This window comes from Mycetomoellerius zeteki, unplaced genomic scaffold (assembly GCF_001594055.1).
Source record: "Mycetomoellerius zeteki isolate Tzet28-1 unplaced genomic scaffold, Tzet1.0 scaffold102, whole genome shotgun sequence".
In the NCBI taxonomy this organism is placed as follows: Eukaryota; Metazoa; Arthropoda; class Insecta; order Hymenoptera; family Formicidae; genus Mycetomoellerius; species Mycetomoellerius zeteki.
The window spans coordinates 1,694,197-1,712,248 of NW_017255933.1; the positions used below are offsets into that span (position 1 = coordinate 1,694,197).

General features: G+C 35.6%; 1 protein-coding gene across 1 annotated transcript in view; it reads right to left on the reverse strand.

The window, feature by feature from the left end:
- Nucleotides 1–8,379: 8,379 nt before the first annotated feature.
- The window catches only part of LOC108720431 (Histone gene-specific Epigenetic Repressor in late S phase), a 125,437-nt gene continuing 115,764 nt past the window's right edge, over nt 8,380–18,052 (reverse strand). The window contains exons 5-11 of the mRNA XM_018444432.1: nt 17,032–17,167; nt 15,245–15,465; nt 13,526–13,845; nt 11,343–12,866; nt 10,603–10,762; nt 10,384–10,523; nt 8,380–9,951 (exon numbers count right to left, since the gene is read on the reverse strand). Coding sequence (XP_018299934.1) covers nt 9,679–9,951; nt 10,384–10,523; nt 10,603–10,762; nt 11,343–12,866; nt 13,526–13,845; nt 15,245–15,465; nt 17,032–17,167 — 2,774 coding nt within the window. The 3' untranslated portion in view covers nt 8,380–9,678. The remainder of the gene's footprint in view (nt 9,952–10,383; nt 10,524–10,602; nt 10,763–11,342; nt 12,867–13,525; nt 13,846–15,244; nt 15,466–17,031; nt 17,168–18,052) is intronic.

The following is an 18,052-nucleotide window of genomic DNA, read 5'->3' on the forward strand; positions in this document are numbered from 1 at the left end:
GCAGCCGTGATGACGTCCGCGGCTGCGGGCTTTTCGGCTTAGGCCTTTCGCCCTCACGTGGATTAAAACTTGAAAACCGTCACTGTCGCCGCCACTGACCGCGATCGCAATGTTCCTCTGTAACGTTCTGCCTATAAGAGAGAAAGAGCGAGATCAGGATACTCTTTCTCTGTGTTCCTTCCGTTTCTACGGATCGACCCTTTCATGCCGTTTCCGTCGCGCGGAAGTTGTGTACCGGTCGACTGTGGATAACGATTGGTCTCTGTTGAATACGCACTGTTATCAGTTTTTTCTATAAGAGAATTCGTGGTATTACGATTGTGAGAGATATAAAAATTACTCTACTTATTCCTCATAATTTATTTTATAAATTGAGAGTTATTCGAAGATTTTCATCTGAATGATAGAGACAAGCAAGAATGACTTAACAATTTCAAGAAACTTTTTAGGATATAAATATAAGAACAAATTTAAGAAATATTTGTCAGTTTTCTAATAAGTGCAATGTTTCATAAAACTTGGAATGATCAATATATATTTTTATTTTTTAATTATTATAAAAAATTTCTTCATATAAAAATTCCTTATGATTTAAAAAATGCATAGTATAATTTATGATGGGTAATAAAAAGTAAGATCACTTCGAAATTTTAATCAAATTTTCGATAATGGAATGTCGGCTTTTCGTCAATAAAATTGTTGAAATATATATAAATGCTATTCGAATAATTAAATAGAAAATGAAAGACAAAGCAGAATATTTCGGGAGTCCTCAATCTCGTGAGAGATATGTGAACAATAGAGTGAATTCGTGAATTCTTCGGACGAGTTCCCACGGGACTAAAAAATTCCGAAGGGCTGAAAGAACGCAGAAGGTGAACGATTCATCTTTCTCGGTTAATTAACGTATGTACATGAATGTTCTTTTTTTTTTTCGAGGAGTCGATCGGTCGCTTTCCTGAAACCGCCTATATAGCCGGGACGACTCATCTTGCGTAATCCTCGGGAACGAGCAAAGTTCGTGCCGACATTCACGATTCTAGGATTAACCCCACGTGAAGTCGAAGAATTTATGACGACCGAACGGGCTACATGCAAATATTCCCCGAACGAGGGCCCCGTCGAATGTCCCTTTTTTAAGTGGAACTAATTTATGCTTGCGGTGTCTTGAAACTATAATAAAAAGATGATACGTTGCAGGAAAACTAAGAGGCATTTTGATTTTTTAAATTAGATTAGTCACCTGACATATTCTAAATCAACTTATTGAATGTTAAGTGACTACTGATAAACGTGCGGATAAACGAAATTCTACCGTAGCAACTAAATCTTTTTTGTAATATTATATATACATACATCTGCTGCTTTTAGCTATAAATACTTTCTTTTAGCAAAAGTTGCCCCCCTCTCTCTCTCTCTCTCTCTCTCTCTCTCTCTCGATATTTTAAAGAAAAACATCAATTTTGAAGTGATGGAAGGTCTATGATACGTAATGCAGTATCTATACGTGAAAGACGATGATACGTCTTTAGTAGACAGTTGACTATCATGTTGACCGACTTAAATATCGCAACTAAAGAATTTACATTTCTTTTGTTCGATAACATGGAAAGGACAAAAGGAGAAAAATATTGGGCGATAAAGAGACGTCCGGCGAATTTGATCAAATAATTTATTAAACGTTCGCCATTTTATAGTAATTTACAATGTTACAAGACAACGACGTGCGCCTACCACGTCGTTTACGGTTTCTGCGCTTGGTCGCGAGATATTTACGTCGGTTGTCTGTGAAAAACACATTGCGGTTCTAAAACGCGGATCCTCGGCGGGACGAGCGTGTGCGACGAGAACAAAAACCCGGTCGAATGCACGCGTGCGAGAACACGTACGGTATGGCCGTAGTGATAACTTTGTTTTCTTTCCTTTCTTTTATGAAAGAGAGAAGCGAAAGTTACCGCTTCCTCTCGCGTGAAATCGCGCTCGTCCGCGCCACGATCCATTCGTGTCGCTTAATTCCCTTTTTTCACTCTACGAAGCTTACAAATTACGTCTAAAAGTAGTATAGTATTTGTACGAAATATACCGTTGAAAGTAACGCGTGACACCTCTCGAGGAAGCACTCGACTGCCGGTGAAACGTTTATTTTGTTTTTCGTGTTACGTGTAGAGAATCATGGTCGCGCGACGATTAAACAGTAGGAATCACTTCCAAAACTTCCAAAGGGACTCCGCTAATGTTTTCTCATACGAGATGGAGACGAGTTACACGCTATGAGTTTAGTTCTCGTCGAATCCGAGAGCGAAAATGCGCGAAGTGTCAAGCTATTTGGATACGAATGCGATGTTCACTTAATTTTTACTCAACATTACTTAAAGAATAAAATACATTGAAAAATATTGATTGATGTTGTAGTCAATCTTTTGTAATTATCATTGCTTTGCTTACCTTTATTTATCTAACATACACAAGAAACTATCAAGAGAAGTGTCATATCAATTGTATTAATAAAATTAAATTAATAGCGCTGTCTGCAAATTATATGCATGTTGTTTATAGATATATGTATAATATAGTGTAATATTGCGACTTATATTAAACATCTGGATATAATAATATAAATTCGCATTCGACGGAAACTTGTCTTTTTATTTAAAAATTGATATAAAGATGTAAAACAATCATGTACGTATATATAAATGTTATCCAAATTTATTTACGTTATTCTAGTTCAAAGTACCTAAACAAAATCTTTATACTTCTCTTAATTTGCGAATTCATTGACCCCCAGCTTTTTGCAATAAAAGATATCGAAGCACTCGCCATTTCCTTATAATCAAAATACTGATTAGAATACTTTTGGAAATGCATGCAGAGTTCAATTTTTCTAGGAAAAACGAAAAAACGCGATATATTCTTCAGCAATACGCTTGACACTATCGCGGTTCTCCACTCGAGAAATGATACTAATTACATCTACACGAGTCGCGTAATTCGTCGCTCAGCTTCAATAATTTTAGATACAGACAGCATAGGAACAATCCTATGGATCGCGAGATATTTCCCTCGCTAATAGAGATACGCACCCGTTTCGAGGATAAAAAGAAAGAAAAACATAGACGGTAAAACAACGAGTTTCCTAGGAATGCTTCCTGGCACTTGTATTATTTTCTTGTTCCCTGTCCTCCACAGAAGTATCACGTATTGCTCTGTACTGTGTAATTTGTATGTATGTTAAGTGATGCGATTGTATGCGGTGTACGAGTCAATGTGTGTGTAAGTGTATGTGTCTTATTTATAATTATTCATTTTCTCTCAATCATATACATATATATTTTTTATTCTAATTACCTAAATATATATATATTTATATATATATATACTTTGTCATATATATATATATTATTTATATATACTTTTATCTCAGCTTTCGTGTAGAAATAATACCTCTTTCTCTTTCTCTCTTTCTTTTTATTGTATTTGTATGCTTCTGTATGTGGCGTTGCCGCTCAGTTTGCCGTTCGCATTTATCCAAACAATCCCTAATCGATAATTTCAAGCGGAAAAATATTTAACGCCAAAGTCTCAGCGTTTCTTAAGGTAGAAGCGGATTTTTTTTTTAAATATAAAGTACATTCATTCGTTTTTTCTCAAAAGCTTGAATGCAAAAACAAATTTGCAACTTGCATTGCTTATCTAACATGTATTATACAAAATTCATGTGCTTGAAAATTCTCAATGAAAGTTAAATGCAGAAAATGATTCCAAAATAAAGTTACATACAATTTTAAAAAGACGAAAAGATGAATAATTAATCGTTATGTAGGAAGCTTAAACAATATACAGAATATCTCGAGCTACGCGATAAACAGAAGAATAGTATTATCGCAAATTTCTTAAATTCACAAAAATAAGTTAATACTTTGGCTTTTTCGCGATAAGAGTTGTGCATAAGAGTAGGAGTAAATTTTTATCATAGGACACAATCTTCCTTTTTCTTATAGTAATGACGATACAAATAGATATAGGTTCTCGAAAATTGATATTTTCGAACGTTTCGACTTCCAGAGTTCGTATAACTAACGTCGAATCACTTGACACTTCTGCCTTCATACTGCGAACCCGTATCCATCATTTATTGGTATAATCAGAGTAGATACTTTACAGTAAGACACTTGGTAAATTAGACTTCTTGTTTATTTCTGCCAACAATTCTCGGCTCAAGAACGCTCTGTAACGATATACAATTACAAGCATGCAATTCCTAGGCGTGCCTCGTTTCTTCAAGGACATAATCCGCCTGCGAGTCTTGCGCGCTTTTTCCGACATAATTAAACATGATAATTGATACAAGTACAATACTGAAAACGAATAAAAGTAGCAGTAGCTACATCGATTGTCTACACGAAAAATTTATCATTTATGTAAACGACATTCTCTCAAATGATAAACTAAAAACTGTGTATGTAGACAGTTTTTTAAAAGAAAAACAATAAAGACATTAGTTTTTCATTTTAATCTTATTGCTTGGCTTGTCATTTAATCAACAACCAGGAAGAGAAAGAGATTATGTTAATTTAATACGTGTTTATTTAGATGTGCAATTTGATAGATTACGTAAAGCATTAATCTATTTATATGTATTTTGAAGAGAATATTTTATACTAAGTTAATATGTAACTAAATATCTTGTAATATTTCCATCAATATTTAAAATTTCGTATTTCGTTCTGTAACTTTAAAATTTGTTACATGTACTATTAATGATTGAAGCAAAAAATCGATTCTCTGAATCGATTAACACAAGTTCCCTTCCTTAAGCTTCACGTTATTCTAAGCCGAGCAATAAGATTATGCAATATAATATTAGTGTATAATGCAATATATAATTTACATTTGCATTTACAGATATATTAGAAATTTTATTTGATATTTCAATGTTTCGTGAAATACTCTTAGAAAATATTAATTAGAAATGTGTATTAGACATATCGATATAAGAGAAAATACAGAGAAATATGTATATGTTTTATAATACAAACAAAAATTATCATAAAAATGCTTATTATAAAATTATTCCTTTCGCTCATAAGCGTGAATAAAATGAGCACACATTTTTTAGTATTAAGCGCTGCTGAACTTATCTTCAAAAATATAAAAGTTATCTAATGATCTCAAAATACATATTCAATGATGTCATGTGCATTAATATATTGCGATATATTAAATACGTTTACATAAATTAAAAAAAATCATGCGATGTAGGAGGATATACAAGTCTCGCAGTTACGAGAACGAGGCACCGCCTACAAGTACAATACAATCGCGCGTCTCCTGTTCCGACAAATAAACCAGAAGGAATCGAGCATCCTCACGGCAAACCGCGTAACACCGCGCAATTCGTCGGGTTGATCGTTCGTAAATAGCGGTCGCGTTCTCGAGATCGGGCAACGATCGCGGTCCACACGCTAGAAAATACGTCAACAATGAGATACTCTTTTTTTTTTTACAATGTTGTTCAATCATAAATGTCAGAAATATTGCGGTTTCAATATTTTGTCGGTATACCAATAGTTTTAAATGATCTCACATACAATTAATTGCTAAATCTTTAACACTAATTTATCTATATCCTTCACTGTAGCATCTTTGCTTGTGTAACGTCAATAATCAATGATTTAATAAATATATATTTTTAATAGATCGCGGGGAAGTCGATTATGTTTCTTTTGTCTGTCTCAAATAATACAAGAATCTACAAAATGTCTTAAGGTTTCATAACATTTTTTTAAAGATGTGTTTGTATTATCTGGACTGACTCTTATTTATTCAAGTAAAATTAGAATCTAACGAAATTGAGCCTAAAAATTAACTGACCTTGTCTTCCTACTAATATTTTATTTCGAAAAACAACTATGTATATAACGCATTCACATTTATAATATTTATAAATAAAAAGATCACTATTTTTCACATAAACACTAAAAAGTAATAAAAATATTAATATTTTTTCCCCTTATTACCGGGGTATGAATTATTAATTATCTCGTAATACATGATCCCTTTACGCCTTAACAGTTAAGAATTAACATGACGAATAAATACAGTTTGACTCAATATGAGTCAAATCATTTGCACGTCACGCTCGTAATCGGCGTACCAAGCGATATGACAACGGCGCGACTGACGACGTACCCGATCTCGTTGAGCGCGCACGGCCGACACTTGTTGCATTTTGATTAAAGTGGATGCAAGGAGGGTGCGGGGCGGGCGGGGAGTGGAGGCAGCGAAAGCCTCGCGCACCACGCGAGCCCTTACAAACGACTAAAAGGTCTCACTGCTCACGCTCTTGATGGAAAAAGTTCGTCGGCTACGTAAAATGAACAGAGGATATGCATTGTGTGTGCAATGTTCCCATGTTAACCGTCGTTAGGTAGGTAAGTTCCTGAAAATTACAACCGCACCGTGCGCGCACGCGGCTCGACGGAGCCGCACCTCTCTCTCTCTCTCTTCCTTTCTTTCTCTCTTTTCGCCTCTTTCTTTCTCTTCTCTTTTTCATTTAGGTATTACACGTATGCGAATACACAATATTTACACAGACGCTCCGTCCGCCTGTTTCATTTCAATGATCTCCACGAGTACACTTCGCTTCGGTGACACTACACAGTCACGCACAAGTGTACAACACTTTCCCCGTTTTCTTTCAATCTCCTGCTCCTTTCTTGATATTTCTCCGGCATGTTTTATTGTTCCGCCTATATCACCTTTTCTCCCTACCTCACCGTACTCGCTACCGTTTTCTTCCCTATAGAAAAAACTATCTCTTCCGCACCCCTTTTCTCTTTTCTCCTCTTTGCGCGTTATAAAGGAATATAAAACTATCTATATAAAAAGATTACGCAAGAATCTGGTGGATTGCCGACGAGCGCCGCGATTCGTACCCCTTGCTGAGTGTTGTCTCTTTGGAATTTTCGTGTTAGACGTTGACGGAGCGTCTATCCCTCTCGGTCCCGATATGTGCACACGGAGATAAGAAGAAGTGCGTTGTGTAAGGACTCAGAGCATTTTTCAGCATTCGATTGGAGCGGCGTTCGTTGAAATCCACGCGTTTGTGTTGTTTTCACGGTGTTTTACGTAAGACTAAGTCGATTCCTTATGAAATACGTCGAGCGCATCTCATCGAGGACTATCCGGATACATTATGAGACGCATTTCGAATCGCAAGGAAAAGATTTTGCACGTGAAAGAATGTTTTGGTATCGCGAAAATTCTCATAAACATGTCATCATCGTTCCTTCTCTCACTCTCTCAACCTTCTTTCTATCGTGTTTTTCGATTTACTCGCTTATCTATAACAATGCTCATCGTTTATCCTCTCTTTTCTTTCGTTTTCCTTTCATGCATACACATACATACAGCCATAAACACGCGCGCGCTCTCTTCTACTCTTCTATTTCCTTACCATACTCTCGCAAAATAACTTAATATCTATATCCAATATATTAGATATTAAATAATAACCATATCAATATATTAATTTTAAATAATATGATTTCCAACAAGGCGCCCGCTACGCTCAACAAATGTAAATAAAATTAACATGATTCGAGGAATTCCCATAGAAATTACTTATTGATGATTTCATGATAAATTTTGGTACGTCGCGATAATATTAATGATCTGTATTAAAAAAAAGTTTCTCATAATTCGTGAATATGTTTTGGTTGTTTTTGGCATTCTACCGCGAGTACTGACTAATCGCTAATATGTGAATTCTTTATGAATCAAAATTATATATATAGTTATAAGCGATAATATACAACTACAATTCTCTCTCATTATAGATCTTAGAGATCGTTATGAATAAAAATAAAAAGATAATCATATATATATATATATATACATATAAATGCATACATATACACACACATATATATATGTATATATATGTATGTATGTAATGTATATATCATATAATAAATCAAAACTGCACGTAGAAGCGCGACTCGCGGTGCGTGACAGGTCGAAACACAAACGTCCCTGGCAATTAAATGTTTGTGCCTCCTGCATTTCTGGAAGGAGTCATTATTGTATTAAAAAACGAGCAAATAAAGATCTCTTTACTAAATATGGATACGGCCTTAGGTAGAAATGGCTTGAATCTTTTCGTCAAACTGGTCATTTATTAAACATATCAGATTTAAACTGTTGTAAAAAATATAATTTTATGTCAGTACTTTATTTGTTTTAAATCGGAATGCAAAATGTTCTACGAGTGACATTCGTTAACAACAGATTTCTGAAAATAATTAGAAGCTTAAAAAAAATCTTGTGTCAAAATGTTTAAGATTTATGAAAGATATTATTAAAAAATGTTTGTCCTGCAAGCATAAATTAAATTCTTCGATACAAATCAAGCCATTTCCAGTTTTGAAAAATTTTGTCTTCGGCACTGTTCGTAAAAATGCATTTTACATTACAATGATTACGTTTACGAAGATGACATATGTGCGCGGGTCGGATTTTGGGGAGAAGTCGCGTCCCCGAAACAGATGCAAACACACTATGGGACAATGGAAGTGTAATGTTGCACACGCTTGATGTTCGCCTTTCGTATCAGGCGCTCGGGCCTGATATAATCGGAGAGTTCGGTAGAGTACTTATACATATACATAACGCTGTTCTCGCTAAATAATCGCAATGTCGTCCCTGTTTTTGATTCCTTATCTTTGAAACTGTTCGTAGGTTCCCTTCAAGTTAAGGCGCTGTAACGCACGACATTACGGCGTCGCGCATTTGTTATCTCCTATGTGAAAAATATCCATTTAAGTGTTGTGTAAAATGCTATCTCACAAAAAATATGATTCTCTCTATAAAATTGTCAAATTCCACTAACTCGCCTAGAAACATCTTATACACGTTATCGAGATTGTACGTTGCTTTCATTCGTGCCGGCGGAAAATGGAGAGCACGGGGGCGGAAGTTCGCAATCGCCCGCGAGAGGAACATGCAGATAATGCCATCCATGGAAAAATATCATTCGGAACGTGTAATTGATCTATATGTTTTGGCCCGAATATTCGGCGCGCTTTCTCGCGCCCGATCCGCTGACATGAATTCCACACAACATTTATCACCAGAATTAATGAACGATTCATCATGATTTCTGTGGTATCGCAGACGAGCAGAATAGAAAGATCGATTAATATAAGCAGCGCGATAAAAGTAGCCTTGCAGTATACTTGAGGATATACATGAGGTGCCATTTTTTTTTCTGCGAATCTTCCTTGATGCAATGTTTTAAAATTTTTCCTACGTTTATATATAAAGATAGAAGGATCCAATTGTTTTTGAAACATTTGCGCACTCATCTACTTTTTTCACTTTCTCTTAATAATTTTGGATAGAATCGAATGTTTCTCTGTATGAAAACTGTTCTAGCAAACGGGTAAGACGCAACGTGATGGAAAGTAGGAAAAGTAGAGGATGTGTGTGTGTGTGTGTGTGTGTGTGTGTGTGTGTTCGTGGAATCGATAATTCGCTACAAAAACAATTGGATCTCGTCACCCTTCGAAATCAAGATAAATCGATCAACAGCGTAATTACGCTTGAAAGGAGACCTGCGGCCAGTTTCAATGTGTGACCTAAGCTTCCTCGGTTTGCATCTTACAGGAATTCGAGTCATCCAGGGTTCTTCACGAGTTTTTTCCCGCGATAGTCGTAAACACGTCGGCAGAAAAGCACCATGTCTGATGGTACTGGTATAGGAGGCTGCCGATTCTCTCTTGGATACACTTGGTCCCCTGGCGGAACTATCAAGCCAGGATTTTCTAAGCCCTCTTCGATCCTCCGTAAGTTTTTACGATACCTATAACATAAAAACGATATGCAGCAATATAGATAATCCGATCCTGCTTGGTTAAAAGAAAAAAAAATTATGTTTTTCAATATTAACTTCAATAAAAGTTTCCATGCTTTTATATTAGTTTATTACTAGAGAAATTTAAAAAATATACATTATAAAGTTCAAAAAAAAACTTTTACATAAATTATGAATATAATTTGTCGTTAAGTTTACACAAATAAATTAATAATTCGTACAAAGTATTCAAAGCTTTTTTAAAAAATCTATATTCGTGAAACATATTAAACCAAATTTAGAATAACTCCATGGCCGATTAATAAAATCGATAGACTTGGGTTCAATCAGTTCGATCATGATCTTCATCCCATATATTTGTTTATAAGAAATTGATGGAGGGGTTGAAAGGAGTTAAAATATTTTAATAAAAAACTGTGGGTTATTAATATCTGTATGTTATGACTTGTAGTCGGCTTCGGAAATGATAAATAATATATGTAATAAATTAAATTGCACTATATCACAGTAGGGAATTCTATGCAAGCGACACTATTTGCATCCCGATGACGCGAAGCAAATACCTCGTCTTCGCTATCGTGTGGCGTCCGTCCCTGTTCTGTGTGCTCAGGTCTGTAGTACCACAGCAACGAGAACATCATTTCGCCTAAAAGCAGAGTGCCATGATGTTAATTCATTAAATCTAAAGGAGAATTTCTGCATTTCTCGCGATCGAGGATATCTACCGTCGTCCGGATTCTCCCAAAGTGCCGCAATCTTCGCTACATACGGCAAATCACCCTTTCGCGTACCGCTCCTCAGCAATACGCAGTCCCGAGGCCGCAATACGTCACCGCTCTCGTGATTCATACTCGCGTAACATCGCCGTATGGCTGTTTCTTCATTCTAAGATGATACATTTCAAAATTCTATCAGATTCTATCAGTCGATCATTGTCTAGACCAACAAATAATGGCTAACATATCATATGGCAAATAATCATTATACAAAGTTCCATGTAAAACATGCAGACACATTTGCGATTGTAGCAAACTTAGACGTGAATCAAAATTATTTTGAATTTATCTGGAAGTGAACAGCGCGTACATTTAATCGTATATTAATTTAATCAAATAACATTGTTCAGCAAATTACGCAAAATTTGCATACTTTTTTAAAAAAGACAAATGTATGAACAGCTCAAATTTTTTTTATCACATTATTTACATAAAGCTAATTGCTATGTAGAAATCGTGTTTAAATTTTAAATCGATTATATTGTTCTAAATTTATCGAAATATTAGTATAATGGCAAGTCACAATAAAAAAAACAAACAGTCTAGGTTTATTTTGTTTTACAGTACAACAAAATTTTCTCTTGTCTGATTACTGCTATATTGTGATAATAGGAATCTGATTCCTCAATTAATACCAAGATTTGAATAAAATCTTCAGACCAGAAGTATCAAGGTTTAATTATTCTTACCGTTAGATAAACTTTGGCTTCAAAGGGCTCCCCCTCCCAACTCCATCCGTTGTTCCACTTCGGTTTCAGGAACGTTTTTCTCGTTAAAGTCAGACTCTCATTTCCAAGCGAGGAATTCTCCACTTTACAGCCCGACTTCTTGGTGTTTGTCACCTTCTTTACTGCTGTCTTTCGCTTCTTCTTAATTACGGCTGACTTCTTCGGATCTTCACTGACGTCACTCGCTTTGGTCTTAGATAAGATATCGCGCTTCTTCGAACTGTCCCGCGCTTTTGAATCCTGCGACCTTGACTTTATATCCTGTGCCTTTGTCTCCACGATTTTGCCAATCTTGCTCTTACCAACCTTGACCTTAGCATCTTGAGAAGCCTTCAGTTTCGGCTTCGCGTCCGTCTTACTTTTGGCTTGACCATTCTTTGAAACAGCCTTTGACACTTTTTCAATAATTTGCTCCTTCATTTGATCGATTTTCTTCGCGAGCTTCTTCGTCGCCGGCAATGATTCCTCTTTGACGTTCTTCTTCTTCTTTTCGATGCGTTCACAGTTCTTGCTTTTGCGATCTTTCCTCTGCGTCATCTGTAGACTCTGCTGTATCACATCGTTGATAGTTTCCATTATCGAAATATCGCTGGCGGTTCGTTTTAAGCAATTCACGATGCTCTGTTTGCCATTCTTTACTTTTTTAGTCGCGCTCTCATTCGCACTCGGCGCCTCCGCTTTGCGTTTTTGGCCTCGAAGTCCTACGTCTTTCTTCGTTTGCTTTTTCTTCGAGGTAGTCGGTTCCGTTCTTACGCTATCAGCTTTATTCGGTAGTGGCTCGATCGGTGCAATGACTTTGGCCGATTCCTCGTTATTCGCATCTTGAGACGAGCCCACCGATAGAGCCCTTTTACTAAGTTTTCTCTTTTTTCTACTATCCGATAAGCTATCCAGCGAGAGCTTCCTCTTCGTCACCTTTTGGCACTTGGGCTGTTCCTCAGTTTCAGCTTCGACCTTGGTCGCAATCGATCCCTGCATGACTTCCTTCTCCATTTCGCCCTCATTCTCTTCCTCCTCCTCCTCCTTATCGTCAACGGTCTCTTGTACGGTCGGCTCGTAATCAGGCTTTTTCCAGTTCTCATCGCTGTCGATCACCACTACGTCCAGTTCCTCCTTCACGTCAGGATCGCCGTCGAGCTTGTCGTCCAGCACGATACCAGAATCCTTGTCCATCTCCAATATCGCTATCTGTCCCTCCTTCATGCACTGCTCGCACTTCATGATATCGCACTTGTAATCCGACTCGCACTTGACGACGTTGCAATTGGCGACGCACGGCAACCCGTCAATCTCCATACTGCAGGATTCGCATTTGACATTGTTGTTCTCCAATTTGAAATTGTGATACTTGCTGCTGGGACAGCTCGCTGTCACGGACAGTTTCTCAGTGGGCGATAGCGTTTCCATCTTGACCTCGCAAGTGGACGTACACGCGTTCTGACAACCGCATTTCCTCAACGTATCCTCCGTACAATTTTGTTCGTCCTGCGAGGGTGGCAGAAAGGAAATTCGTCGGGTTACACCGGTTACACGTGCGCGATTCTGACATAATCGCGCAACAAATCTGTGAGCTTTTAAAAAAATGGGCTCTTGCGGCTTTTTGATTTAATTGTTATTTTTATTATTTTTCGTTATAATATAACATCGAGATGAAAATAAAATGTTTGATTTTCTCTCTATATAATCGAAATATCTCCGATAAATTGATTGAATTCAAACAAGTTATTCAGACTGACAGAATTGTATGCAAAATATGAAATCTAAATATTTATACACCCATATTAGAGTACTATTCTCGTAATATTTTTTTTTGTCATTATCAAGAAAGTAAAAAAATTATTTATCGTATTAAAAAATAGTTTCAGGAATATATAAAATGATATTTCAGTCTTGCTTAATTGGAATTGTATTTGCAGATATTTCGTTTGCAACGTAGTATTATCAAAATATTTAATATAAAAATTTTAAAGCAAAAATATTTGCATCGCGCATATTTCGCCAAATATTGTCAATCAAATGCAATTATATTTAAACGCATGTGTCTTTTTTATTTGCACATTTTGCTTCAGGATCGGTCGAAAATCAAGGTAATCGGAGATGATCATCAAAATGTTGATCAAGTGTAAGAGCGATAAAACACATACCTTACTCCTACAGTCTTGGCTTTGAAGGCGACTATGCCCACCGACTAGATTGTGTGACGGCGGGACCGAGGGGGGTTGGTTCTGATTTAGGTTGCGATGAGTGTTGATTTGGACGCGATCCGTATCCCAGGCATTGGCACCGGGAGGGGGAGCTAGCCCAGCTAGCCCCCTCGCCGGCGAGGGCGGACCTACCAAAGCACTGGGTGGCAATGACAGACCGGGCCCCGATACCACTGGCGCTCCCTTACCATTACCAATAAGGGCCCCAGTATCCACGTTTTTTGGACACGATTGCATCGGGCATGGACAACCCTGAAAGGCTGCGGCACAAACGGGATCGATGAGTGCCGTATCGTTTCTATCGGAGTATCCGGATAAGGAAGCTCGCGATGCTTTACGATTAAATACATAAAATTTAATTCAATTTGAATACAGCTCATATTAGTTTGAATTAATATCATCTCTCAAAGTAGAACTCGTTCGCGTCTATAGGATAACTTCAGCATTTACATCGCAGAAGTCAGAAAAAATAAAAAGAATGAGTGACCCAATCTCTCGAATTAAATAATATTTGTTACTTTTAACTTTCATAAGTACCAAAATGTAAATCAATCCATTTCTATGGTTAGTTTCAAAGTAAATAGCGTTCATATTAAAGTATGCATTTAGTAAATAATAAACTAAATTTGAATCTCTAATACATTTTCTTAAATTGTTTAATTCTATTATTTTAGTTAAATTAACGATATAAGTAGGAGCAGTGGCGACCTATACAAAAGATAAATGGATACATATTATATATAAATATATAAATGAAATATAATAGATAAATAGAAGATTCCTATAGTTGCAAAAAAATATGTCGACATGCTTAGCTATGTAAAGAACATTTGGATGATAAAATGTGCTTGACTTACTGCAAATGTTATCAGCGAAAGTGACGGTCTTTTTTACTCTTTTCTTTGGTATGATAAACGATAGAAAAAAAAATAAGAAGTAATTTTTACTTACGTATAACACTACACATAGTGCAGTGGTTAATGTGTAGGGTAGCTTATAATGATCAAAATGATCATCTTCAGCCATTTTGAAAAAGTAAGAATTAATAGTCTTGATTGTGAATAAAAAACTAAACTTCTAAATTAGAATAAATTAATTATAATTCTAAAAATTTTTTACCCGATAAATAATTTGATCATCAATTGGATGCAGTATTATCTTATTACATCTCTTGCAGTATAATTTGAAATTTTATGGCGTAATTTATGATGCGAAAAAATAACATCCTTTTCAAAAGATATGAGCGACAATTTTTAATAAATAATAATTTATATTAGAATTACTATCAAGTTGTATATTTCAAAGAATAACGTTATATATTTCGGAGGAATAATTAAAAAAGACGGATACATCTTTGTCTACTTTGTTTTAAAAATTGATTTTTAAAAACAAAAGGAGAGAGTATGTCAACTTGTTAATATATAGAAATACGTATTTAAATTTTATTAAACTCAGAAGTTTGAAAATTTGTGTCGGAAAAGTATACATCAATTAATATCGTATTAAATTTGTCGGTGTGATTTTCTAATTGAATAAATTTCAAAAAATCTAAGTGAAAGTAAGAGAAGGAGGAACAGGAAAGACGGGAAGAGAACGAGATAGAATTTCTGTCCTTGCGCAACGTCACGTAGTTCTCTTTTAGTAAATGATGATACTTACGGTCTACGAAAGGTCTTCCCTGAGAATGCAGATATGCCGGATTCGGAGGTGGCGGCGGCGGATGGGGGGGCGGAGGATATCCCCCGTAATAGGGTAGCGGATATTCTCCAGGCTGTGGCGGAGGTGGCTGATAATCAACGACTCCAGGACCACCTCCGGTGGCACCGCTGCCTGGCGGCGGTCCACCACCCCCACCGGACTCTTGATAGCCATAGTATTGCCTGAAAAGATACTCCTTTACGAAATGCATTGAGAATCCAAGCAAATATGAATACTCGTGTGCGTCGAATATCCGGTCTGCTCATATTGGTTCTTATTATCTGCAGATAACGAGATGAAAGTTACCAGAAAACGGACACCTTTTGGCATGCACCAAGAAGACATACACGGACTCAACAAACTTGAGTCATCGTGGCAAGAATTCTAAATCTATAGTCGAAAGAAATATTCAGGTCGTCCGCATAATTCTCTTGATCGATACATAATTCTTCAATCGATTTGGAACAAACTTTTCCGTGACGAAAATATCGTGGCACTAATAATATCAGATTCGATTGGAAGAGATATAGTTGTACGGATATGTACGGATTTTTTTACAAATCAATTTGATCAAATTACCTCTAATTGAATTCCAATACATACATTTATTTAAAAAATTCATGGTTTAGTTTCAAAAATACATAATATTAAAATATCTTTATACGCCAATAACAAATAATTAAAAAGTTACTGTGCGTGTCAAAATTTGCCATTTAATTTCCGCGACTTTTGCAGCAAAAACTTTGCTACGGTCTAGTTGCAGCTTTCACTTCTCCATTAAAAACGAGATAACGACGGTTTCGGAAAGTTAGCACCATCTGTGACCTAAATGTATTGCAATGCGACAATATTCTGTTTATTACTAAAACGTTTGCAGATGCTTGTTACTAAAACTGACGAATATTATAACAATATTTAACAAAATAACAATGTGTAAATATTGTGTGCAAGTGAAACAAAAGTACTAAATTTATATGCTATTTTATACACGTTCTCAAACAATTTGGATAACGCAGCTCGTAATATTACGGAATGGTTTTGTCAATATCATACATGTAACCAATTTATTTCATAACAGAGATTAAAAACATGCTAAAACTAAAATTTTATGTGACGTTTTCCTTACTATCTTTATCTCTTTTGTCAAAGCTAATTTAAAATCGTGCATGATTATAATTATAAAGATGAGAAAAACAATTTTCATACAAAATGATTACCAACGTTAATGTTTAACACAAGGTACAACAATCGTGTTTGATTTATTGTACATACTGTGCAATTCAATATTTAACATTTATAAACCGCGTTATGAACATTTATCAATTCTACAAACACCTATTCAAAGAAGTGAATTATCACCACGGAAGGAAAACATGACGGCGTCCGATAATGTTTTAATAGAATAACTGCTACTTTTCATATATGAGCCTTTCAGAAACCAAACTAATCAATTTCATGAAATAAAAAGTAGAACTGATAAAATAAAGTTAAGCATATGCTCTGGTGAAAAATTTACAAAAAGTAGAGATTAGTTTCTGAAAAGCCAATATAATGCTCTAATGCAACGATGTGTTACCAGCATTACGTAATAATTATCTTTAGGATTAACGTGTCATATTTAATGAAAACAGATTCTCGATAATGTTACTACAACAAATGAACGGCGCATATTCTTCAAAGTGGTATCTCTCAATCCCCTTCTTGTTCGCGTCATCATGCAAAGCGTCGAACGCGAATAAATCTCTTACCTCCTGTAAGTGGGCGGGTATTTGTAGAAATGCGGCGGATGAGGGTGAGGATGAGGATACGTCGGCGGATAACACAGATCCGGATACTGCGGCGTGCCGTAGTACTGCGGGCAATATGTCCTATAAAAGCCTCCACCTGTAACAAACGACCGTTCATTCATCCCATGTGTATCCTCATTGAATGTACGATGATTGATTTCATAAAACGACAAATAAACTTTGAATATTCGTTTAGCAGTTACGATGTCCCACTTCACGAGACGTTAAGGGGATCCTAAAATCATTTATTTGGAATAAACTAAATGATTAAACGCAATAATTAAATATAATTTTCGTAAATCGCATATATTACTTTTACAGATTAAAAAAATCCTTTTCTAGAATTAAAATATACGCATTAATACTAATCTGTAGCATGGAATTTATGCCAAGACCGACCAAAATGTTTGAAATTGAGATCTTTATCATTTCTTAGTTGAATATGACGTGTATATAGAGCTGTCAAGATTCGTTTGATATACTTAAAAGTTCTGCAATTTATATTTACAAAATTAAAAGCAAACTAACAGATTATACGAAAAAAAATAACTTCAAGATTTCAGAATTAGATACCTAGTTCGATCCGAAAATTTTTTATAAAAATTTATAATTAAGGTATGTACGATATTGATGTAATAGTCTGTAGTGTTAATAGCACGTAAATCGTATATGCATGTGTGTATATTCTATTGAATCCAAACAGCAATCCCATTGGAGTTCGGTCTTTAGTTTAGAATCCTCTTAAGGGATATCGCTGAATAATTTTCCTGCGTTACTAGTTACAAGGAAATATTATATTTATAAGTACCACAAAAGATTTTAATCTCCAAAAGAAAGAATAAATAATTAAAATGATATCAGGCAAATAGCTGCTTTAAAATTTATTTCATATAATTTAGTTATATGTATAGTTTATCGAAAATGCAGTTCTATTTAAAGAAAGATCACTCTCAAGTTTACACATATTTGACTTGGGTGATAG